We start from the raw sequence: 27,362 nt of genomic DNA, 5'->3' as shown, positions 1-27,362 counted from the left end.
ATAAAGAGATTTAAAAATTCTCCAGGGGATTGTAATGCATAATCAAGTTTGAGAACCGCAGCCGTAAATCCACTCAGTCAAAAAGGGCCACTGTCTGAGCAACACCTCCCCACGGCAGAGCCAGCCCAGCTGAGGCTAAGAGTGCCACACTTACCTACAATACTTGAGAGGAGTCCCCGAGAACTCACTGCCATCAGACTCAGGCTCAGATCGGTTCTCAAAGTCAGAAATTCGGAATACAGACAAGCTGGCGTTCACATAGCCAACCATGCACCTACAAAAGAAAACAGATTCTCTAATTAGGACTCTGATCACCTCTGCATCCAATTCACCAAGGCTCTACTTCCTAGAAATCTCTGCAGTTATAGGTGCCTTACTTGGACCTGCCTTGTCACAGCACTCAAGTTGGAATACACTGAAAAGCCCTGGGTATGTTGAATGAAGAACAAGTCATTCTTTTGTTATAGTCCTTTTTGTGCAGAATCATCATCTAGACCATCACTACCCCAATCAGTGCTTCAGTGAAATGGGCAAAAGCATTGCATGATCAGCATAAGTAAGTCACCACTTCTTTCATTGATGACACACACACATATGCACACATAATCACATTCCTTCATTAATGATTATCTATAATTTCTCATAATGCCCTGAATATAACTAGTATGAATATAACCCCCCTCCAACTCACGTCCCATGCTACAGTCATGCTAGATTATGTTCCTTTCATGTATCCTATACTTTCATGCCTCTGCTCATGTTGTCTTTTCTCTTGGGATTCCTTACTCATGGTTTACAAGTGGTAATAGTGTTCACCACCTGAGATGTCACCTCTTTTGTGAAAATGTCCTAATCCCTCCAGTCAGAAGACTCATTCCCTTCTCTTTGTGGTGCAGCTCTATTTACTTCACAATGGCCATATAGCTTATACTAGAGTTGGCTGCATACATGTATGTCTTCTCCTTTGGACTATAGTGGTTTTTTTCTTTTTTGGATCAGAAGAGGTGTCACAGATATTTTGGTATCCTCGGACAGTCTCGTGCAGTGTAGGAATCCAGTAAATATTGAATTCAATGTAAAGTACCAGAGATTCTATCAAGGTCTTGAAGATGGATCAGGAATAAAACTATTGCCTGGACCTCCCAGGGATTATAAGCTTCTTGAGGACATGGCTTTCATTCTGTGTTGGGGAATGGGGGTCAGTATATTACAATACAAAAAACTTGGGCTTTAGGGTCAAATTGTAGCTCTGCTGCTTTCTAGCCGTGTGATCTTGGCAAATTATGCAATTCTTAAAGCAACAAAAGTGTCCACCTCATAGGGTCATTGTGGGAATGAAATGAAATGATATATGTAAAGCAAGTGATATAATGCTTAGCCTATAGCAAGATCTTAATAAATGTGAGTGGTATTTTATTTCATGCACCTAGCAGGAGGTCAATAAATATTTAATTATTAATTGAAAGAAGAAATCCTGGTCTTCAGACTCTCTTCATTAACATGTCTGATGTGATTATCCAAAGTTGCTGAATACCAAACCCAAGTGATAACACAAACATAGTTCTGAGAGCACATGGGTTCTGTGCATGTGTTGTCTTGCTCAAGACAAGTCACTGGTTTCATCATGGCCTTAAAAGAAATGAACCAAGCAGAAGGACCCATTTGTCAACAGTCACTCATGGATGAAACAAATGGTCAGTGCGTGTGTAACACGCCCTACTCCCACTGGCAGCAGGCCTCTCCCATCACTCCATAAAAAGGTAATTTGAAATGATTTCTCCCTCATCTATGAACTGCCTAGAACATGACATGAAAACAGAGTCTTGATGATGATTAGCTGTCACAGAGAGGGAGCCAGTTTTGTGAAATACAGAATAGAGCAGAGTCTTCTCAGGAGCTGAGCTGTGGGAAGTGAAAGGTGCTCTGGAAACTGGCAAAAGCAGGCCCAGCATTGAAATGGAATAATTACAACCCCTCCTACACTCTTCTCTCACACAGCAGCCCTGAGCTTTACTAAGATTAAAGCTGCTCATGGCTACTCTGTTAAAAAAAACTCAATAGAGAGCCCAAATTCGAATGAATTACCCGTCTCACAGGCTGAATACCTTACATTCAAAATAAAAGATAAAAAGGAGACATAGCTGAACTCTTTATTAAGCATATTCCTGTAATGTCAGTCATGAATCAAGTTGAAAATGTGCCTTTAGTGGGCATGTACTCCTTCTGGGTGCAAAGCACTACACACGGAACTAGTAAGTCTTCTTTCCATATAATTTCCATCATCAGGGAAGAAGAGGAACTGCTAATACTGAATTTTCTAGGCATTTATCTAATTCTTTTCACTGTGGTAGAATCTTAGCTTGCCAACATCAAACAGTTGAGACCTTCATCAATTCAGGGAAATGAGGTTTCCCACACTTCATCGCATAGAGTTCAGCCAGTGGCATCCGTGTGTCAACTCAGTGACCTATTGTTACAGCAGGAAGGTCAAAGGCAGCAGAAGATCCCATGTCTACTAAGTTTGCTGGCAGGAGGTCTATGTATCCTCACTGTGACACACCCCCAGCTCCAGGTGAGACAGAGGAAAGACAAGGCTACACTGATGATCAGGGAGAAGTGAGAGGGAAGGAGAAAAAAGTAGCAGACAAAGGAAGAGTTTCCTGAGAATATAAAATAATGAAGTCAGTTTTCTTAAGGGGTTGGCAGATGGCGTCTAAAGGCATTTCCAAGAAAGAAGATTCAGAAAAATGTCTTATGCAAGGGCAGCATTGTTTGAATTAGAATGCATATGTTTTCCAAGTAACTTCTGAGAAGACATTTATTTAAATGTGAGAATTCTGGTTTTAAAACCATTCATTACTTATCGGTTTCCATCCTTTACTATGGGGGAAGAGGATGAACTAGTGATCATTCTCATCATTTTCAAGGGAGAGAACAGAATCAGAAGTTGACTTTTGAGTCTGTAGATTCCAGATCAAACTCACTGCAGAGTGTCTTTGAATTCCGCTACTAAATTTGCTTTTGAGGTTTTAGGCATTGTGACTCAAATAGCATGGGGATAGGGTTGAAAGGGCAAAAAAGCAAGGGGAAATAAGGTCAGGTTTGTGCATTTAAAGTCAGACATGCTTTGTAGAAAAAATGACTAATTTATTTATAGGTTAATTTGTAGATAACTTTATAGGTAATAAATTAGGCTAATGAGATAAGCACAGAAGAAAGTAGACTTCTGACTTCTTGCATTGAAAACGTCAGACATTATGATATAAGAAGAGTAGCCCTCTGTAACCATAAGCTTTATCTTCTGAAATACAACTTTGCAATTGGTTTCGGTGTTGATCGATTTAATTGATTTATAGCTTATATAAATACATTATTTATAGTTCATTAAGATATTTGTAGCTCATTCTGTGAAAATTCGAGCACTGTGTCCTTGATCAAATCTCTAACTCCTTATGGTATCACTATTTTTACAGGAAAATCAGCTTGATTTATACCACTAGACCAGGTATATACCTCACAGTAATTTTCTAAGGCCTGCATATATCCTTAGAGAATGTTCCCAAACTCTAATCCATGTCTACCTGATAACAAAGTAATTAGTTTATTGCATTCATTGAGGGTGAGGGATCAACCTGGTTATTTGTGCTTTCTGGAAAAAAAATTTAGTTTGCTGATTGAAATTTTAACTCTGATTGACAGAACAATTTTATAATATACATCTTCAACTTTACTTCACAATTTCTGTCTCCTGATGTCTGCCCAGAGGTGATTTTAGTTCTCTAAGCTCTTTCTAAAGGGCCCTTGGGAAGATACCCTGAAAGACGAAGTGCCTTCATTTTGTAGGCAATGAACAACACTCTGATCACCGGCAGCTGGAAAGACAGAATGTCTTAAGAGGGAAGATGAAAACATTTGAAAAATTCTTGTGTACCTGCTGTGTGGAGACCACTGCCTCAAACCACAGTATTCCTTTCACGTACAGATCTGGCTGAAAAATGAGAATGTCTTCCCCACTGTGCTGCTGAAGACTGATCTGCTGAGCAGACGAGTGTTGAGACTGGGGGGAATGCGCAGCCAGGAGTAACTGAAGCACGCTGTCATAGGGACAAGGGGCCTGTGAACTGAATGACCCTGGACACAGGAGTGAAATTCTTATCCATGGAGGAGCCAGGGAAACGTGTAAGGTGAGGGAAGCCTGGAGTTTTGGAGAAAGGTGATTGGTTTGGTTGGAATACTGTTGATTTAGGGTCAATTTAAATTGAAATATGGCGTTTCCACAGCTGGATTTAATCTAAGTGGGATCTCACTCTGACTGCACATGCTACCTTAAAAGCCTATGACGTCTAAAATTTGACAACGCTGCTCCTCTACGAGTTCAGTCATCTCTGAAGCATTTTTAAACTGGAAAAAGAAAAAAACCTAAAAAGGATAATAGAGTAGCTGGTGGGGAAGAAAATAAGATTCATGAAGAAACGTACACAAATGTAACTATTTGAAAATAAGAAAAATAAGAAATAATAAGAAAAATATAAAGTATTTTATAATACTTTATATAAAAATATATAATACTTTATATAAATAATACTTTTATATATATAAATATATAATACTTTTATAATACTTTATATATATAAATATATAATACTTTTATAATACTTTTATATATATAAATATATAATACTTTTATAAAAATATAATACTTTTATAATACTTTATATAAAAATATAAAGTAAAAAATATAAAAAATAAGAAAAATATAAAAATAAGAAAAAATAAGACTAATGGATTAGCAGATAAAAAGTAGATCTACAAATATTGAAGGTAGCAACAGGATCTTAAGAGAAACATTGTTTAAAAAAAAAAAGGCCCAAAGAGCTCAGTAAAACTGAATTAAGGAGGCTATTTAGAGAAATTCTAATCACCATGAACATTGTCTTAAATCTAATAGGCTGTCAAAATTCTAAAGCTTTGATTCATTATCAACTGCACATAAATGTTCCCACTTTATTTTTTGGTTTCCTCCAGAACAAGGTATTACCATATTTGAAGTAGCGGAAGAATGGAAATAACCATTAAGATTTAAACCCCAGGGAGTTGACTCTTAGATGAGTTGGATAAGCACTTATTGGCAAGGGCCCCGAGGGCTGTGAGGTTCAGGATGAAGGGCACTGTCTGAGTCTAGGCTTTACCTTCGTGTGGGCTCCATCAGTTACTCTGCCTTGTGATTGTGAATTTAACCTCTCTCAATCTCTTTCTGCCCTTCAAAGCGAGGCTAATGATGTATATCCCGCTACCCGCGTTGTTTTGAGAATCAAACGCAAAACATACATGCAAGTGGTTTGAACAAAGATAAGCTTTTCTAGGCTGAGTCAAGCAGAGAATGTTCACAACAGTTACAGGTAGAAAGAAATGCATGCATAGTACCATGTAAGTCTTTAAATCTCTCTTGAAATGGGATGGTATGCTCACTTACAGTGGCTAGATAATTCACATTTAATGGCCACGTGGTGAGTGAAGAACTTTATAGAAGCTTCCTCAAATAGCTGGATTGTGAGCTTTATCTCCTTCAGTTATCTATGCCTTAGAGCATTTATGTAGGATGAATAATGAAATTGGACCTGGGTCAGGTGTGTATAAATTCAGCTGACTTGATTTGGTGGCACTGTACTCCTTGGGGGCTGATGGAACTACCCTGGCTAGAGAGGATGAATTAGTTTGGTTCAGACTAGTAAACTAAGAGGCAGGGCTGCTTGTAGGAATAGGCAGGAGCCTAAGTGAGATGACTTCTGGGGAACCAAAAGGACCCTATGATCCCAACACACATTCCACTCTAACCTACAGACATTTAAATCCCACAATTAATTATATTATTTTGACATTAGCCAAACAGGGTTGTTTTATCTTTTCCCACTAAAGTATGTTGGGACTTTTTATCTTTTTTTCCAAGGGTGTAGAAATGAAAGCTAGGGGACATGTTATAATTTTGCCAAGACTTTAGCTGACCAGAAATACAGAGCTCTGGCTTTGGGAACCATTGAGGTGATGCCATAGTATTGATCTCTCAGCGAGTTAAGTTCACCCAATTTGCCTGTGGTAATATAGACACTGGTCAAGTCCACAGCCAGGAAAGAATCATTCAGTTACTTATTCCACAAATATTTATGGAATACCTTGTGAGTACTTGGCACATGACTGCACATTTCCCATGTAAAATTTTCAGAGTCTTCACATGACACAAGAGGAATCAAATTATAACTATACTTTTATAAACTCATAAAAATGGCATAACTATATATCATGGAACACTTTTTTTGCTACACACATTAGCATACCACACACTTCTGAATTCATGGTGGGCAGGAGGGGGGAAAATGATTTTTTGCTTTTCTTACATTGGATTCCACCTAAAACTTGTATGACTTGTATGACTTCCAACACTTCAATAGATCAGAATGTGTTTTCTTTGGCCAAAAGTGTTATTGTATCATATTTCCACCTCGCCACTACAGGCCTTCTGTCCTGGGCTTGTGTCCCATGTGCTCCAATGCAGAGGCTTCTGTCTGAGCGTCCAACAGCACACGATGGCTAGGAAATGGGGATTTCATGATGGCTTTATGGCGCACTTACTTTTGCCCAGCTTCCCCTTGGCCTGCACAAGGTCCATACTTATAAGCGTACACCAAGCGAGGGATAAAGTCAGATGTGATCGCTATGACAAATGCGTTTGTAATAACAGAGAGAATTCCAATGCCTTCAAGAATTCCATACCAAATTCCTATTCAAAGAGAAGTGTTGAATTAATTCCAGACACAACAGCAGAGGTGATAACTATAAAAACAACTGGGGTAATTCATTTTCAGTAGTCCTTTGCACAGGTCCTTCCACCATCCCAAATACTGATTCTTGCAACCAGGAGGAAGAATTTGTACCTTCAAAAACCTTGGCATTGAAGGAGTTTGCATGGAAGTGCCCATGCTCATGACTTAAAAATCAATCGGGTTCAGATATAAGTAGAGAATTCTGGTCAATGATAAGGCACAAAACACTATCTGATAAGACTGGCACATGCAATGTCAAGATGCCACCAGACTGGGAGCTCCTTGGGGGTACCTATAGCGTCTCTCCAGTTCATCTTTATGGACCAAGTTCCTGATGCACTGACCCAGAGTAGGTGCTCACTGAGTGTGTTTGTTTCATTGGGACGTTCAAAAACCACTGAGTTAAGAATATGCACACCGAATTCTCTTCTACACACACTGGCTGAGCACCTGCCTGCTCTATTCTAAGCACTGGATGCAGAAATGAATAAAAGACAGTCTCTGGTCTCTGCCAGCTTTTGAGAGCCTGCACCTGATTCAACTCAGCATCTCTAGTCAAAAACCAAAGGCCATCTCTGCCTATAGAAAAACTGGATCATACTTCTTATGACTCAGGCAAATATTTAGGAAAGAGCAAAACAAAGTTAAGCAAATGGGAGATCTACTTTAAAAAGGAAAAAGGTGGTAATAAATCAAATGTTTAGATTCCAGAGTCTTAGGATAGAAACAATCAAATTGAGAATCTATTTAAGCACAAATTCTCTAGCACTGGAAATTATAAATTTCCAAATAGGTAGCTGCACTTGTTATCTAATATTATTTAAAGCTAACAATTATTCTTTCGTAAGAGTTAGTTGAATCATCTTACATGGAAACCATATGTAAAAATCTAAAGCTGGTAGCTGTTTTATTTTATCTACCAGGTGGTTAATATCTTTTAAAAACACCCCAAATCCAACTTACCTATGTCTTTGGCCCTTGAAGCTAAAGGTCGCCTCCACTGTGTGACAAATTTATAAGCGTCAAGTCGAATTTCAATTATATTATTCAGTAAGGCCAGAAGTGGTGCCAGGGGAAAAGCTGCCACAAAGATAGTTGTAAATCCAAACTGGAGAACTGGGGAAGGAAAAAGGAAAAAGAACAAAGAGTATTGGTTTTCCAGTACTATTTTCAAAAGGATAATAATCTGAATGTGTCATTGTTTTAACCCATATTTTTCCCCAAAGCACAGGGAACATCTCTTCTAGAAAGATGGCCAGGACACTTGAAAAAGAGGTACTCCCTGAGCCTGGAAGCAGTGGCATCCTAGGAGCAATGATCATACCTAGAGTCCAGAGCTTGTTTTCTAAATACCATTCTCTAATAAAAGGAACCAGGGCTCCTTAGAGAAATGTTTGATTCCAGAGCTATGGCAGGGAAAAGACAAGATTAGTCTGGAATATCTTGTGATGCCAGAAAGTTAGGGAGTGCTTGAGAAATGATGGGGACACATCAAAAGGACACAGGACAAACTTGAAGGAGGTCCCAATGGCCAAAGCTGGAAAAATTTGTACAACAAAATAAATAAGGATAGTATTGGATTACAACCCAAAGACTAAGTATCCAAGTCCATAATGAAATAAATACAAGTATAAATATATACTGAAATAAATAAATGGGGGGAAAGGGACAGCTCTTTCTTATAACAGAATTCTAATTAATAAATGTAGAAGGAATGACTAAAAATAGAAAATCACCAGTAGTCAGACACCACAGTAGTAATTGTTGCAGGCAAGAGCCATCAAAGAATGCTAAAATTAGTAGCTAAAATTAGTAGGGGAAATTATATTAAAAAATGATTTTTATATTCTCAAAGTATCTCCCTACACGTTAGTAATTACAAAGGAAAAAATATCTTTACTATGGAGAAACCTGATAGACATCACCTTAACTGAGTGATCCAAGTTAATATCACCAGTAATAAGACATATTGACATCATACCCCCAAGACGGTGTACTGAGGAGGCTACAATATCCTTTCTGTGGAATTTTTGCCAAAAATGCATAACCTCAACCTAACCATGAGAAACCATTAGATAAACCCAAATGGACATTCTACAAAACTAGTAGTCTTAAAATATGTTAAGTTCGTGAAAAAGAACTGTCATAGAATGGAGGGAACAAGGAGATGCAACTAAATGCAATGTTGGGTGCTGGAATGGGTCATGGACAAGAAAAACAGACAGTGGAAAACAGGCAATATTCAAATAAGGTAATTAGTTAACAGTCCTGTATTAATGTTACTTTTCTGGCTTCAATATATATGTAAGATGTTAACCTTATGAGAAACAAGGTGAAGAGTATTTAGGAACTCTGTACGATGTTTGCAACTTTGCAAATTAAAAAGTTTTAAAAAAGGCAGTGCCTGACGCAAAACAACCAGATGGCGTAATTGAAAAAAATTTTAAAAGCACATGGCTGAATGAATGACTGCATATTTTCTACTGTTTTTACTTTTAAAACCTTATTTTAGAAAGTAACAACAAAACAATGACTAACACATACACCATTTTCTATGTAACAGGCACTGTTCTAATTACTTCACCAATTTTAACTCAATTTTCACAACCACTCTCTTATGTGGATACTATTATTATGCTTATTTTACAGCTGAGGAAACTGAGGCACAAAGAAGTCAAGTAATTTGCCCAAGACACATCACTAAGAAGCAATTCTAACATGGGTGATATGGTCCCAGAGTCCTGAAGAGTCCATTTACCTCATCTCTGTGGTACTGCCACCTCCAAGGTATCCCCCGTCTTTGGTTACATTCATACTCAGTGACTATGCTGGTTGGCACTTCACCCACCAATAGACACAGGCATTCCCTTCAGCTTTTCCCTTGGTTCCACTTTTCTCCTGACTTCCCTCTTTCCTTGGGTGAGTCCATCCGCTCTCATGACTTTATTATCTGTCTGATGAGGTTTCCCAATTCTCTCTCTCTCTAACCCCGACCCGTTGTCTGCTGCTATGCTACAGAAGCAGCACTTTCCAAACCAATCTCTCAATCTCATCCTTAAACCTGCTCCGCCGTTCATGTCCCTCGTCCTCACCTCCCCTCGGAGCTGTCTTACATAAAAACCAGCTTTTAGCTAGCTCAGCCTTGAGAACTAAAAGCCTCCAAGTCCCAAAATTAATTACCTTTCAAAAATGTCTCTCATCTGTCCCTCCTCTCTACTGTCCCCAGATCAGACTCTGATTTTCTAACTGGCTTCTCTGCCTCAGGCTTTCTCCTCCTTCCCCCATTGCCCTACTATTAATGTTGGTTAAAGCCCATCACTCATCACCTTCCTACTCAAAATGTTTCAGTCGGTTCTTGTTGCCTGTAGACTAAATCCCAAACTTTTTCCATGCCATTCAAGGGTCTTCCAAGCCTCATGTCCAAACATGCCCCATGACCCAGACAGGTGTCCCAAACAGTCCTCTACCCATCCACACTACACTTCTATTTTTATGGGGTCATGTCATGTACTTAGTGTTTCTGTTCATACTCTGGTGAAATTCTATTCTTTCTCCAAGTGTGAGCTCAAATGTGCCCTCCTCTGGGCACATTTAATTAACTACTGCTTCCTCTGTAGCTCCCACAACTCTGCTTATCATCATAGAGCTTATTTTCTCTTAATTTTACGGCTCTTTACCTGTATAGTATCAGGTCTTATGTTTAAGTCTTTGATCCACTTAGGGTTCTTTTTGTGAGTGGTGTAAGATAGGGGTTCAATTTCATTGCTCTGCATGTGTTTATCAAGTTTTTTTAACACTATTTGTTGAAGAGACTATCCTTTCCTCATTGGGTATTCTTGGCTCTCTTGTCAACAAGTAGTTGACCACATATGTGGAGGGTTTAATTCTGGGCTCTGTATTCTGTTCTGATGGTCTATATGTCTAATTTTATGCCAGTACTGTACTGTTTTTATTATTACTCTAGCTTTGTAGTATAGTTTGAAGTCAGTAAGTGTGATACTTTTTGGATTTGTTTTTTCTTCTTAGGATTTCCATGGATTTGGAGTCTTTTGTGGTTCCATACAAATTTTAGGATTGTTTCTTCTATTTCTATGGTGAATGCCCTTGATATTTTGATAGAGATTGTATTGAATCTATAGATCAGTTTGGGTAATATGGACATTTTACAATATTCTTCCAATCCATGAATATGAGATGTTTTTCCATTTGTTTGTGTCTTCTTCAGTTTCTTTCAGCAAAGTCTTGTAGTTTTTGTTGTACAGATCTTTCACTTCCTTGTTTAAATTTATTCCTAGGTATTTTATTGTTTTTGATGCTATTGTTTATGGGGTAATTTCTTTGTCAGATACTTCATTGTTGGTATACAGAAATGCAGCTGATTTCTGTATGTTGATTTTATATCCTGCAATTTTATGAAATTTGTTGATTACTTCCAACAGTTCTTTGAGTCTTTGGGATTTTTGTATGTAAAATCATATCATCTGCAAATAGTGATAATTTTACTTCTTCCTTTCTGATTTGGATGACTTTTATTTCTTTGTCTTACTTAATTACTCTAGCTAGGACTTCCAGTATTATATTGAATAAGAGTGGTGGGAGTGGGCATTCTTGTCTTCTTCCTGATGTTAGAGGAAATTTTTTCAATTTTCTCCATTGAGTATAATGTTAACTGTGAGTTTGTTGTGCGTGGCCTTTACTATGTTAAAGTATGTTTGTTCTATGCCCAACCTGTCAAGGTTTTTTATCATGAAAGGATGTTGAATTTTGCAAATGCTTTTCCTGCATTTATTGAGATAATCATGATTTTTATATTCTATTTTTTTTTTTGGTAGTACAAGTTCTTTTAATAATTAGAATCAAAGCCTGTTCTGGAACTCAAGTCCACTTAATTCCAAAACCACTTAAAATTTTAATGGGGGAGGGACAAGATGTCCCCAAGCAAGAATAAGAATGGTGTTTATCAAAACAGCTTTGGACCTACTCAGGGCTTCAACTCCAAACCATAGTTTTGGGGAAAAAAAAAATAAGACAAAATGTGTCATTTCCTAGAAGAGTCTGAAGTGGAGTCGTCAGTTATCTTCTTTTAGCATTAGAGGATTTTTTTTTTCTGGTATATATTCTTTTAGTGTATTTAATATTCTACATGCACACATACAGAGATATCATTATTGCAAAAATAGGAAAATCTATTTTATAGTCTTCATCAAATGATCACATTATTGTGATTGCTTATTTAGTTGTCTCTCCTGCCAGGAAGGCAGGAATAATATCTCGCTTACCATCCATCACTCTCCTAGTACCTAGCATAATACCTAGCACAGGAAGACAGATATATGATAATGCATACATCTAGGATTTTTTATAAATATGCCAAATTGCCCTTGTGGCCGCTGTACCAATTGTAAAACCCAAAAGCAATTATGAGAAGTTCATTTCCCTTCATTCTTCGCAAAACTTCATCTTATGACTTTTTAAGAATCTTTGCCATTTTGATGGGATTAATTTGTCTCTCATTTTTCTTTCTTTTTTTTTTCACACACACACACGGTATTTTATTTTACAAGAGATAAATCAACCGACACCAAGCATTGTAAATGGATAACCACAACAAAAGCAACAGTGATTGCAATTACCAAACACGAAACACACTCATACTATATCATAATATTGACATTCAGTCCAGTAATCCTCCACTGTAGCAGCTCCTTTACTTTGCAGTGAAAATTGATTTGTATATTTTTTGCCTCTGAGTCCTTGTGGGATTTTTTTTTTTATTCAAACAGAAAGTCACAAAAATTATAATCATCCTCATCAGTTCACTCAGTCCCGTGCAATTAATTTTTTTCATTTTAAACTTTTGTTAGCACTTTTATGAATTCATCAGTTTTCCATTAGAGTTCTGAAAATGCTTATTCATTCACTTCAGCAGTATAGTCAGTTACCAGAAACCTGTACTTGTCAGTCTTTTCCATGAATTCCTTGAAGATGAAACCCTTTTACAGGAATATTTTTGTGAAAGCATCAGAGTACACTCAGAACTGTCTGTAAATGACAAAAGACTTAAAAATGACCACGGTTAAAAATTTGATGAAAGTTCATAATAATGCAATTGACAAGGAAATTTTAGTTATTTCTGAGATATACATTTTAAAGTAATAACTAGACTTATGACTTATAACATTATACCAGAACATATAAGATTTTTAGAAATTTCATGTAATGTCTGAAACATTTATATTAATATATTTCCATACAAATAACCCAAAGAAAGTTTAGTATTAGTTGTTTTTTTTGTTTGTTTTTTTTTTAATACTGCAGGTTCTTATTAGTCATCAGTTTTATACACATCAGTGTATACATGTCAATCCCAATCGCCCAATTCAGCACACCACCATCCCCACCCCACTGTGGTTTTCCCCCCTTGGTGTCCATACGTTTGTTCTCTACATCTGTCTCAACTTCTGCCTTGCAAACAGGTTTATCTGTACCATTTTTCTAGGTTCCACATACATGTGTTAATATATGATATTTGTTTTTCTCTTTCTGACTTACTTCACTCTGTATGACAGTCTCTAGATACATACATGTCTCAACAAATGACTCAGTTTCATTCCTTTTTATGGCTGAGTAATATTCCATTGTATATATGTACCACATCACCTTTATCTATTCATCTGTCGATGGTCATTAGGTTGCTTCCATGACGTGGCTATTGTAAATAGTGCTGCAATGAACATTGGGGTGCATGTGTCTTTTTGAATTATGGTTTTCTCTGGGTATATGCCCAGTATTGGGATTGCTGGATCATATGGTAATTCTATTTTTAGTTTTTTAAGGAACCCCCATACTGTTCTCCATAGTGGCTGTATCAATTTACATTCCCACCAACAGTGCAAGAGGGATCCCTTTTCTCTACACCCTCTCCAGCATTTGTTGTTTGTAGATTTTCTGATGATGCCCATTCTGACTGGTGTGAGGTGATATCTCATTGTAGTTTTGATTTGCATTTCTCTAATAATTAGTGATGTTGAGCAGCTTTTCATGTGCTTCTTGGCCATCTGTATGTCTTCTCTGGAGAAATATCTATATAGGTCTTCTGCCCATTTTTGGATTGGGTTGTTTGTTTCTTTAATATTGAGCTGAATGATCTGTTTATATATTTTGGAGATTAATCCTTTGTTGATTCGTTTGCAAATATTTTCTCCCATTCTGAGGGTTTTCTTTTCGTCTTGTTTATGGTTTCTCTTGCTGTGCAAAAGCTTTTAAGTTTCATTAGGTCCCATTTGTTTATTTTTGTTTTTATTTCCATTACTGTAGGAGGTGGATCAAAAAAGATCTTGCTGTGATTTATGTCAAAGAGTGTTTTTCCTATGTTTTCCTCTAACAGTTTTATAGCGTCCAGTCTTACATTTAGTTCTCAAATCCATTTTGACGTTTTTTTTTTGTGTATGGTGTTAGGGAGTGTTCTAATTTCATTCTTTTACATGTAGCTGTCCAGTTTTCCCAGCACCACTTATTGAAGAGACTGTCTTTTCTCCATTGTATATCTTTGCCTCCTTTGTCATAGATTAGTTGACCATAGGTGCGTGGGTTTATCTCTGGGATTTCTAACTTGTTCCATTGATCTATGTTTCTGTTTTTGTGCCAGTACCATATTGTTTTGATTACTGTAGCTTTGTAGTATAGTCTGAAGTCAGGGAGTCTGATTCCTCCAGCTCTGTTTTTTTCCCTCAGACTGCTTTGGCTATTCGGGGTCTTTTGTGTCTCCATACAAATTTTAAGATGATTAGTTCTAGTTCTGTAAAAAATGCCATTGGTAATTTGACAGGGATTACATTGAATCTGTAGGTTGCTTTGGGTAGTAGAGTCATTTTCACAATACTGATTCTTCCAATTCAACAACATGGTATATCTCTCCATCTGTTTGTATCATCTTTAATTTCTTTCATCAGTGTCTTATAGTTTTCTGCATACAGGTCTTTTGTCTCCCTCGGTAGGTTTATTCCAAGGTGTTTTATTCTTTTTGTTGCAATGGTAAATGGGAGTATTTCTATAATTTCTCTTTCAGATTTTTCATCATTAGTGTATAGGAATGCAAGAGATTTCTGTGCATTAATTTTCTATCCTATAACTTTGCCAAATTCATTGATTAGCTCCACTAGTTTTCTGGTGGCATTTTTAGGATTCTCTATGTATAGTATCATGTCATCTGCAAACAGTGACAGTGTTACTTCTTCTTTTCCAATTTGTATTCCTTTTATTTCTTTTTCCTCTCTGATTTCCATGGCTAGGACTTCTAAAACTATGTTGAATAATAGTGGTGAGAGTGGACATCCTTGTCTCGTTCCTGACCTTTCAGTTTTTCACCATTGAGAATGATGTTTCCTGTGGGTTTGTTGTATATGGCCTTTATTATGTTGAGGTTAGGTTCCCTCTGTGCCTACTTTCTGGGTAGTTTTTATCATAAATGGGTGTTGAATTTTGTCAAAAGCTTTTTCTGCATCTATTGAGATGATCATATGGTTTTTATTCTTCAATTCGTTAATATGGTGAATCCCATTGATTGATTTGTGTATATTGAAGAATCCTTGCATCCCTGGGATAAATCCCACTTGATCATGGTGTATGATCCTTTTAATGTGTTGTTGGATTCTGTTTGCCAGTATTTTGTTGAGGATTTTTGCATCTATATTCATCAGTGATATTGGTCTGTAAGTTTCTTCTTTTTGTAGTACTTTTGTCTGGTTTTGGTATCAGGGTGATGGTGGCCTCAGAATGAGTTTGGGAGTGTTCCTTCCTCTGCAATGTTTTGGAAGAGTTTGAGAAGGATGTGTGTTAGCTCTTCTCTAAATGTTTGATAGAATTCAGCTGTGAAGCCATCTGGTCCTGGACTTTCGTTTGTTGGAAGATTTTTAATCAGTTTCAGTTTCTACTTGTGGGCTTCCCTGGTGGCGCAGTGGTTGAGAGTCCGCCTGCCGATGCAGGGAACACGTGTTCATGCCCTGGTCTGGGAAGATCCCACATGCCACGGAGCGGCTGGGCCCGTGAGCCATGGCCACTGAGCCTGCGCGTCCGGAGCCTGTGCTCCGCAACGGGAGAGGCCACAACAGTGAGAGGCCCATGTATTGCCAAAAAAAAAAAAAAAATTTCTACTTGTGATGGGTCTGTTCATATTTTCTATTTCTTCCTGGTTCAGTCTTGGAAGCTTATACCTTTCTAAGAATTTGTCCATTTCTTCCAGGTTGTCCATTTTATTAGCATAGAGTTACTTGTAGTAGTCACTTAGGATGCTTTGTATTTCTGTGGTGTCTGTTGTTCTCCTTTTTCATTTCTAATTTTATTGATTTGAGTCCTCTCCTTCTTTTTCTTGATGAGTCTGGCTAACGGTTTATCAATTTTGTTTATCTTCTCAAAGAACCAGCTTGTAGTTTTATTGATCTTTGCTATTGTTTTCTTTGTTTCTATTTCATTTATTTCTGCTCTGATCTTTATGATTTCTTTCCTTCTGGTAACTTTGGGTTTTGTTTGTTCTTCTTTCTCTAGTTCCTTTAGGTGTAAGGTTAGATTGTTTACTTGAGATTTTTCTTGTTTCTTGAGGTAGGCTTTTATAGCTATAAACTTCCCTCTTAGAACTGAGTTTGCTGCATCCCACAGGTTTGGGATCATCGTGTTTTCATTGTCATTTGTCTCTAGGTATTTTTTGATTTCCTCTTTGATTTCTTTAGTGATCTCTTGGTTATTTAGTAATGTATTGTTTATCCTCCATGTCTTTGTGCTTTTTACGTTTTTTTCCCTGTAATTCATTTCTAATATCATAGCATTGTGGTCAGAAAAGATACTTGATATGATTTCAGTTTTCTTAAGTTTACTGAGGCTTGATGTGTGACACAAGATGTGGTCTATCCTGGAGGATGTTCCATGCGCAATTGAGAAGAAAGTGTAATCTTCTGTTTTTGGATGGAATTTCCTATAAATATCAATTAAATCTATCTGGTCTGTTGTGTCATTGAAAGCTTGTTTCCTTATTTATTTTCATTTTGGATGCTCTGTCCATTGGTGTAAGTGAGGTGTTAAAATCCCCCACTATTATTGTGTTACTGTCGATTTCCTCTTTCATAGCTGTTAGCAGTTGCCTTATGTATTGAGGTGCTCTCCTATGTTGGGTGCATATATAATTGTTATATCTTCTTCTTGGATTGATCCCTTGATCATTATGTAGTGTCCTTCCTTGTCTTTTATAACATTCTTTGTTTTAAAGTCTATTTTATCTGGTATGAGTATTGCTACTCCAGCTTTCTTTTGATTTCCATTTGCATGGAATATCTTTTTCCATCCCCTCACTTTCAGATTGGATATGTCCCTAGGTCTGAAGTGGGTCTCTTGTAGACAGCATATATATGGGTCTTGTTTTTGTATCCATTCAGCAAGCCTGTGTCTTTTGGTTGGAGCATTTAATCCATTCACGTTTAAGGTAATTATCTATATGTATGTTCCTATTACCATTTTCTTAATTGTTATGGGTTTGTTTGTGTAGGTCCTTTTCTTCTCTTGTGTTTCCCACTTAGAGAAGTTCCTTTAGCATTTGTTGTAGAGCTGGTTTGGTGGTGCTGAATTCTCTTAGCTTTTGCTTGTCTGTAAAGCTTTTGATTTCTCCATGAAATCTGAATGAGATCCTTGCCGGGTAGAGTAATCTTGGTTGTAGGGTACTCCCTTTCATCACTTTAAGTATATCATGCCAGTCCCTTCTGGCTTGTAGAGTTTCTGCTGAGAAATCAGCTGTTAACCTTATGGGAGTTCCCTTGTATGTTATTTGCTTTTCTTACCTTGCTGCTTTCAATAATTTTTCTTTTTCTTTAATTTTTGCCAATTTGATTACTATGTGTCTTGGCGGTTTATCCTGTATGGGATTCGCTGTGCTTCCTGGACTTGGGTGGCTATTTCCTTTTCCATGTTAGGGAAGTTTCGACTATAATGTCTTCAAATATTTTCTCTGGTCCTTTCTCTCTCTCTTCTCCTTCTGAGACCCCTATAATGTGAATGTTGTTGCGTTTAATGTTGTCCCAGAGGTCTCTTAGGCTGTCTTCATTTCTTTTCATTCTTTTTTCTTTATTCTGTTCCTCAGCAGTGAATTCCACCATTCTGTCTTCCAGGTCACTTATCCGTTCTTCTGCCTCAGTTATTCTGCTATTGATTCCTTGTAGTGTAGTTTTCATTTCAGTTATTGTATTGTTCATCTCTGTTTGTTTGTTCTTTAATTCTTCTAGGTCTTTGTTAAACATTTCTTGCATCTTCTCGATCTTTGCCTCCATTCTTTTTCGAGGTCCTGGATCATCTTCTCTATCATTATTCTGAATTCTTTTTCTGGAAGGTTGCCTATCTCCACTTCATTTAGTTGTTTTTCTGGGGTTTTATCTTGTTCCTTCATCTGGTACATAGCCCTCTGCCTTTTCATCTTTGTCTTTCTGTGAATGTGGGTTTTGTTCCACAGGCTGCAGGACTGTAGTTCTTCTTGATTCTGCTGTCTTCCCTCTGGTGGATGAGGCTATCTAAGAGGCTTGATGGAAGGGACTGGTGGTGGGTAGAGCTGACTGTTGCTCTGGTGGGCAGTGCTCAGTAAAACTTTAATCCACTTGACTGTTGATGGGTGGGGTGGGGTTCCCTCCCTGTTGGTTGTTTGGCCTGAGGCAACCCAACACTGGAGCCTACTTGGGCTCTTTGGTGGGGCTAATGACAGACTCTGGGAGAGCTCACGCCAAGGAGTACTTCCCAGAACTTTTGCTGCCAGTGTCCTTGTCCCCACGGTGAGCCACAGCCCCCTCCCCCCTGCCTCTGCAGGAGACCCTCCAACACTAGCAGGTAGGTCTGGTTCAGTCTCCCCTGGGGTCACTGCTCCTTCCCCTGGGTCCCGATGTACACAGTACTTTGTGTATGCCCTCCAAGGGTGGATTCTCTGTTTCTCCCAGTCCTGTCAAAGTCCTGCAATCAATTCCTACTAGGCTTCAAAGTCTGATTCTCTAGGAATTCCTCCTCCTGTTGCTGGAAGCCCAGGTTGGGAAGCCTGACGTGGGGCCTCAGAACCTTCACTCCAGTGGGTGGACTTCAGGTGTTCTCCAGTCTGTGAGTCACCCACCCACCAGTTATGGGATTTGATTTTACTGTGATTGCACCCCTTCTACTGTCTCATTGTGGCTTCTCCTTTGTCTTTGGATGTGGGGTATCTTTTTTGGTGAGTTCCAGTGTCTTCCTGTTGATGACTGTCCAGCAGCTAGTTGTGATTCTGTTGTTCTCACAAGAGGGAGTGAGAGCACGTCCTTCTACTCTGCCATCTTGGTTCCTTCTATATTTTATTCTATTAATGTGATATATTACACTTAAAAATTTGTGTATGTTGCATTCCAGGGATAAATCCCATTTGGTTGTAGTGTACAGTTGTTTTAATGTGTTCTTGAATTTAGTTTGCTAATATTTTTAGAATTTTTGCATCTATATTAATCAGGGATATTGGTCCAAAGTTATCTTTTCTTATAGTATCCTTATCTGGTTTTGGTACTAGGGTAATGTTGGCTTTGCAGAATGAGTTTGGAAGTGTTCCCTCCTCTTCAATTTTTTTAAGCATTTGAGAAGGATTGGTATTAATTCTTCTTTAATTGTTAGAAAATTCACCAGTGAAACTGTCTGGTTCTAGGGTTTTCTGTGTTGGGAGGCTTTTGATTACTGATTCAACCTCTTTCCTCATTATTGGTCTTTTCAGATTTTCTATTTCTTGCTGATTCAGTCTTGGTAGGTTGTGTGTTTCTAGAAATTTATCCATTTCTAGGTTATCTAATTTGTTGGCATATAATTGTTCATAGCTTCTTATCCTATTTTTTTCTGTAGTATCAGTTGTAATGTCTCCTCTTTCATTTCTAATTTTGAGTTCTCTCTTCTTTCTTAGTGTAGTTAAAGTTTTGTCAATTATGTTTATCTTTTCAAAAAACCCAGCTCTTGGTTTCATTGATCTTCTCTGTTGTTTTTCTGGTCTCTATTTCATTTATTTCCACTCTGATCTTTATTATTTCCTTCCTTCTGCTAACTTTGGGCTTAAATTGTTCTTCTTTTTCTAGTTCCTTGAGGTGTAAAGTTAGAGTGTTTGCGATCTAATTTCTTAATATATGCGTTAATTTATATAAACTTTCCTCTCAGAACTGTTTCTGCTGCATTCCATAAGTTTTGATATGTTGTGTTTCCATTTTCATTTGTTTTGAGATAATTTTTAATTTCCCTTTTGATTTCTTCTTTGATCTGTCGGTTGTTCAGAAATGTGTTTAGTTTCCACATGTTTTTATGTTTTACAGCTTTCTTCTTGTGGTAGATTTCTAGTTTCATACCACTGTGGTCAGAAAAGATAGTATGATTTCAATCGTCTTATATTTGCTAAGAGTTATTTTGTATCCTATCATATGATCTATCCTAGAGAATGTTCTATGTGCATTTGAGAAGAATGTGTATTCTGTTGCTATTGGATGGAATGTTCTCTATATGTCTGTTTAGTCCATTTGGTTTAAAGTATGCCTCAATTCCAATGTTTGCTTGTTAATTTTCTGTGTGGATTATTTGTCACTCACAGTAGGACACTGAAGTCCCCTACTATTTTTGTATTGTTGTCTGTTTCTCCTTGAGATCTGTTAATATAGTTGACCTTTGAACAACATGGAGGTTAGGGCCCCAACCATCTGCACAGTATCCACATATAACTTTACAGTTGGCCCTTTATTTACATGGCTACACATCCATGGATTCAGTCAACCACAGATTATGTTGTACTGCAGTATGTATTTATTGAAAAAAATCCACATATAAGTGAATTTGTGCACTTTGAACCTGTTGTTCAAGGGTCAACTGTTTTTGCCTAATATATTTAAGAGTCAACTGTATTTGCTTAATATATTTAAGTGCTCCGATATTGGGGGCAAATATATTTATGATTGTTACATCTTCTTGGTGTATTGACCTCATTTATTATTATATAATGAACTTATTTGTCTCTTCTTTCTTACTGTTTTTGGCTTGAAGCCTTTTTTGTCTGATATAAGTATGGGTACCTCCCCTTTCTTTTGGTTTCCACTTACCTGAAATATCTTTTTCCATTCCTTGACTTTGAGATTATGTTTGTCTTTAGATCTGAAATGTGTCTCCGAAAGGCAGCATATAGTTTATATAGCATATAAATTTTTTCAAAATTTTATTTTATTGAAGTATAACTGGTCTACAGTTTGTGTTAATTTCTGTGTACAGCAAAGTGATTCAGTTATACATATATATATACATTCTTTTTCATATTCTTTTCCATTATGGTTTATCTCAGGATATTGAATATAGTTCCCTGTGCTATACAGTAGGACCTTGTTGTTTATCCATTCTATATATAATAGTTTGCATCTGCTAATCCCAAACTCCCAATCCATCCCTCCCCCAACCCCATACCCCTTGGCAACCACAAGTCTGTTTCTGTTTCGTAGATAAGTTCATTTGTGTCATATTTTGGATTCCACATATAAATGATATCATATGGTATTTGTCTTTCTCTTTCTGTCTTACTTCAGTTATTATGATAATCTCTAGGTCCATCCGTGTTGCTGAAAATGGTATTATTTCATTCTTTTTTTATGGCTGAGTAGTATTTCATTGTGTGTATGTACCACATCTTCTTTATCCAGGCATCTGTCAGTGGACATTTAGGTTGTTTCCATGTCTTGGATATTATGGATAGTGCTGCTATGAACATAGGGGTGCATGAATCTTTTTGAATTATAATTTTGTCCCATTATATGCCCAGGAGTGGGATTGCTGGATCATATGGCAACTCTAGTTTTTTGAGGAACTTCCATATTGTCTTCCATAGTGGCTGCACCAATTTACATTCCCACCAACAGAAGGAGGGTTCCTTTTTCTCCACACCCTCTCCAACATTTATTATTTGTAGACTTTTTGATGATGGCCATTCTGACCAGTGTGAGGTGGTACCTCATAGTAGTTTTGATTTGCATTCTCTAATAATTAGCAACCTTGAGCATCTTTTCATGTACCTCTTGGCCATCTGTATGTCCTTTTTGGAGAAATGTCTATTTAGGTCTTCTGCCCATTTTTCGATTGGGTTATTGTTTCTTTGTTATTGAGTTGTACAAGCTGTTTGTATATTTTGGAAATTAAGCCCCTGTTGGTCACATCATTTGCAAATATTTTCTCCCAGTCCGTAGGTTGTCTTTTTGTTTTGTTTATGGTTTCCTTTGCTGTGCAAAAGTTTATAAGTTTGAATAGGTCCCATTTGTGTATTTTTGCTATTTCTATTGCCTTGGGAGACTGAGTTGGGTCTTGTTTTTTTTAATTCATCCAGCCATTCTGTGCCTTTGTATTGGTGAGTTCAATCCATTTACATTTACATTTAGAGTGATTATTGATATGTAATGACTTACTACTGCCGTCTTATCTTTTGCCTTCTGGTTGTTTTATATCTTTATTGTTCCTTTTCCCCCTGTGTTTCTGCCTACCTCTGGAAGTTGGTGGTTTTCCATGGTGATACACTCAGTCTATCCCTTTTGTACGTTTGTTGAATCAACTCTAGACTTTTGCTTTGAGGTTACTAATAAGCTTACATACATCTCATAGGTAAAATAGTCCATTTTATGCTGATAGCAACTTATCTTCATTTGCCTACAAAGGCTCCACCCTTTTACATTTTTGATGTCACAATTTACCTCTTTCTATGCTGTGCATTTGTTAACAGATTATAGTAGCTATAGTTATTTTTAATGATCTTTTCCTTTAACCTTTATAGTATAGTTAAGTAGTTAATATACCATTCTAATACAGAGTTACCATTTTGTGATTGTTTATTTTTCACCTTTATCATTGTTGTATATTTTCATATGCTTTTATGTCACTGATTAGTGTCTTTTCATCTCAGGTTGAAGGACTTCTTTCAACATTTCTTGCAAGGCAAGTCTAATGGTGGTGAACTCCCTTAGCTTTTGTTTGGGAAAGCCTTTATTTCTCCTTCATAGCTGAAGGATAACTTTGCTGGATAAAGTATTCTTGGCTGTCAATTTTTATCTTTCAGCACTTTGAATATGTCATTCTACTCTCTCCTGGGCTGTAGAATTTCTGCTGAGAATTTCACTGACAGACTAATGTTAGTTTTTTTCCCCTAGCTGCCTTTAATATTCATTATAATAATGTGTGATGGTTTCATTAATGTGCTTGGAGAAGGTCTTTTTGCATTGAGGTAATAGGGTGTCCTGGTAGCTTTGTGGACTTGTATGTCCCATTTCTTCTCCAGGTTTGGGAAGTTCCCAGTTAATGTTTTTTAAATGAACTCTCTGCCTCTTCTCTCTCTTTTTCTTCTGGCATACCAGTTATTCTTAGATTTGTCTCTCTGATCGAATCTAATAGTTCTCATAGGGTTTCATCATTTTTAAAAAATCTAATTTCTCTGTCTTCTTCTGACTGAATAATTTCTATATTCCAAATCACTTATTCTTTCTTCCATCTGGTCTGTCTTATTACCTGTGATCTCTGTTGCATTCTTCATCTCATTCATTGAATTCTTCAGCTCCAGAATCTGTTTGGTCTCTTTTACAATTTCAATCTCTTTGGTAAAGAACTCCTTCTGTTCATTAATTTTATTCCTGAGTTCACTGAATTCCCTTCCCGTGTTTTCTTGTAGCTCAATGCATTTCTTCATAACACCTATTTTGAATTCTTTATCACTTTGAGTGCAACATTATTTTCTTTACGAAACACTGTATTTCCTTGATTTTTCAGTTTGACCATATGCACTTCTGCTTTCACATTTGAAGTAACAGACACCTTCCCCAGTTAAGAATTTATACTTACTTTGCTTCTTTCAATAGGTTATAAGCCTAGTAACTTTTATTGTATGCCAGACATATAGAAGCTCTAGATCAAGGGTCAGCAAACTACAGCCTGAAGGCCAAATCTGAATAGCTCTCTGCTTTGTTTCTGTTCTTTTTTTAAACCCACCTGTGAGCTAAGAATGGTTTTTACATTTTAAGTAGTTATATAAATACTTATACAACCATTTAAAATATAATAGCCTCAATCTTGCCTCTTGGCCCCCCCAAAGCCTAAAGTGTTTACTACTAGCCCTTTAAGAACAAGTTATTAATCTCTGCTCTCAGTGTTCTTTTCCAGCAGAAAAGGTTCCTCATGTTGCGCTTAGGCAGCTAAAGAAAGAGAGGATCACTTCAATGTGGTCACGAGTTAAGCCAGGCTGGTAATGGGGTACAGTAAATTTGTAAAGCTCAGTCCACCTCTCTGGCTGTGACTGAGAACGTGGTGGGCCTTTATCTTGGCCCTGAAAGACCACAAGAGGCTCAGTTCTGTCCTTGGGGAGGTTTTACAGTTAGTTCCTTAGCCTCTTGCCCATCACATCTTCAAAACATTACATTATTAGAGGTGAAGAATGGCTTTAAATAAGACAAAATTTCAACTCAACAGTAAGCAAGCTAGAATAATCCTAAATTGTTTGCACATAACAACACAGTTTCAAAATATATAAAGTAAAAGTTGACAGAACTAGAAGGAGCATAAAATTCCCAGGTTGACTGTGCACTTAACGCCCTTTTCTTAGTAACTAATAGATAAAATAGACAACACCCTTTTCTTAGTAACTAATAGATAAAATAGACAACACCCTTTTCTTAGTAACTAATAGATAAAATAGACAAAGTTTAATAGGACATATAAGATTTGAACAACACAATTAAACAACCTTGCCAATTGATAGACAACATTATACTCAACAACTGCAGAACACACTTGAAGCACTTATCTAAATAGTAAATATGCAGGGCATAAAGCAAATCTCAACATATATTAATAGCCTAAAATAACACAGAGTATCCTTTGACCACAGTAGAATTAGAAGAAAAAAGTTTGATGCTGGTTGGAGACAAGATGGTGGAGTAGAAGAACTTGAGCTTGCCTCCTATCATGAAACCACCAAAATCACAACTACTGCTGAACAACCATCGACAAAAAAGACTGGAACCTATGAAAAAAAGATATTCTACATCTGAAGACAAAGAAGCCACAACAAGAAGGTAGGAGGGGTGCATTCATGATACAATCAAATTCCATACTCTCCAGGTGAGTGACCCACAAACTGGAAAATAATTATACCACAGAAGTTCTCCCACAGGAGTAAGAGTTATAAGCCCCGAGTCAGGCTCCCCAGTCTGGGAGTCTGGCATCAGGAGGAGGAGCCACCAGAGCATTTGGCTTTGAAGGCCAGTGGGGCTAGATTGCAGGAACTCCTCAGGGGAAATAAATAGAAACTCCACTCTTGGAGGGTGCACAGAAGGTCTTGTGTGCACTGGGACCCAGGAAAAAAAGCAGTGACTTCATAGGCGCCTGGGTCAGATCTACCTGCTGGTCTTGGAGGGTCTCCTGGGGTGGTGGCGGTGGCTGTGGCTCACTGTAGCCACAAGGACACTGGTGGTGGAGGTAACAAGGAGTATTCATTGGCGTGAGCTCTGCTGGAGGCTGCCATTTTGTCACCAAGACCTGGTGACCACCCAAAAGCCAGTAGGCTCCAGTGCTGAGATGCCTCAGGCTAAACAAACAACAGGGCAGAAACACAGCACCCCCCCATCAGCAGATAGGTTGCTTAAAGTCTTCCTGAGCACACAGCCACCTCTAAACACACCCCTAGACATGGCCCTGCCCAACAGAGGGACAAGACCCAGCTACACCCACTAGTAGGCAGGGACCAGTCCCTCCCACCAGGAAGTCTGCATAAGCCTTTTAGACCAGTCTCACCCACCAGGAGACAGATGCCAGAAAAAAGGAACTACGATCCTGCAGCCTGGAGAATGGAGACCACGAACACAAAGTCAGACCAAATGAGACAGCAAAGAAATATGTTTCAGATGAAGGAAAAAGATAAAACCCCAGAAGAACAACTAAGTGAAGTGGAGATATAGGCAATGTACCCAAAAAAGAATTCAGAGTAATGATAGTAAAGGTGATCCAAGATCTCAGAAAAAGAATGGAGGCATAGACCGAGAAGATACAAGAAATGTTTAACAAAGAGCTAGAGGCTATAAAGAGCAAACAAACAGAGTTGAACAATACAATAACTGAAATGAAAAATACACTAGAAGGAATCAACAGCAGAAATAAGTAAGGCAAAAGAACAGATAAGTGAGCTGGAAGACAGAATGGTGGAAATCACTGCCATGGAGCAGAATAAAGAAAAATGAGTGAAAAGAAATGAAGACAGTCTAAGAGACCTCTGGGACAACATTGAATGCACGAACATTCGCATAATAGGGGTCCCAGAAGGAGAAGAGAGAGAAAGGGCCTGAGAAAATGTTTGAAGAGATAATAGCTGAAAACTTCCTAACAGGGGAAAGGAAACAGTCACGCAAGTCCAGGAAGTGCAGAGAGGCCCATACAGGATAAAACCAAGGGGGAACATGCACACAGTAATCAAACTGACAAAAATTAAAGACAAAGAGAAAATATTAAAGGCAACAAGGGAAAAGCAACAAATAATATACAAGGTAATCCCCATAAGGTTATCAGCTGATTTCGCAGCAAAAACTGTGCAGGCCAGAAGGGAATGGCATGATATATTTCATTTCAAGTGATGAAAGGGAAGAACCTACAACCAAGTGTACTATACCCAGCAAGGCTCTCGTTCAGATTTGACAGAGAAATCAAAAGCTTTACAGGCAAGCAAAAGCCAAGGGAATTCAGCACCACCAACCCAGCTTTACAACAAATGCTAAAGGAATTTCTCTAGGTGGAAAGAAAAGGCCGCAACTAGAAACAAGAAAATTACAAATGGGAAAGCTCACCAGTAACGGCAAACATACAGTAAAGGTAGGAAACCATCTAAACACAAATAAGATATCAAAACCAGCAACTGTGGGGCTTCCCTGGTGGCGCAGTGGTTGAGAGTCCACCTGCCAATGCAGGGGACACGGGTTCGTGCCCTGATCTGGGAAGATCCCACATGCCGTGGAGCAGCTGGGCCCCTGAGCCATGGCTGCTGAGCCTGCGCTTCCAGAGCCTGTGCTCCGCAACGGGAGAGGCCACAACAGTGACAGCCCCGTGTACCGCAAAAAAAAAAAAAAACAACAAGAAAAAATCCCCAGCAGCTGTGAGGAGTGTACAGATGCAGGAATATTGGAAATGCATTTGAAATGTACAGACCAGAAACTTAAAACAATCTTCTATATATATATAGACTGCTATATCAAAACCTCATGGGAACCACAAACTGAAAATCTTCAATAGACACACACACAGAAAAGAAAAAGCATTCCAAACACAACACTAAAGATAGTCATCAAACCACAAGAGAAGAAAACAAAAGAGGAAGGGAAGAGAAAAGACCTACAAAAACAAATCCAAAACAATTAACAAAATGGCAGTAAGAACATACATATTGGTAGCTACCTTAAATGCAAATGGATTAAATGCACCAAACAAAAGACATAGACTGGCTGGCTGGATTCAAAAACAAGACCTGTATAT

General features: G+C 37.8%; 1 protein-coding gene across 5 annotated transcripts in view; it reads right to left on the bottom strand.

The window, feature by feature from the left end:
- Window positions 1-27,362, bottom strand: part of ANO4 (anoctamin 4) — a 450,544-nt gene that overhangs the window by 24,045 nt on the left and 399,137 nt on the right. For all 5 annotated transcript variants that reach the window (XM_067697681.1, XM_067697682.1, XM_067697683.1 and 2 more), the window contains 3 exons: window positions 7,782-7,934; window positions 6,628-6,775; window positions 155-274 (listed from right to left, as the gene is read on the bottom strand). In XM_067697681.1, coding sequence (XP_067553782.1) covers window positions 155-274; window positions 6,628-6,775; window positions 7,782-7,934 — 421 coding nt within the window. The remainder of the gene's footprint in view (window positions 1-154; window positions 275-6,627; window positions 6,776-7,781; window positions 7,935-27,362) is intronic.

This window comes from Pseudorca crassidens, chromosome 11, assembly GCF_039906515.1.
Source record: "Pseudorca crassidens isolate mPseCra1 chromosome 11, mPseCra1.hap1, whole genome shotgun sequence".
NCBI lineage: Eukaryota > Metazoa > Chordata > Mammalia > Artiodactyla > Delphinidae > Pseudorca > Pseudorca crassidens.
The sequence above is the reverse complement of the archived record's forward strand: the minus strand, read 5'-3'. Positions and strand labels throughout refer to the sequence as shown.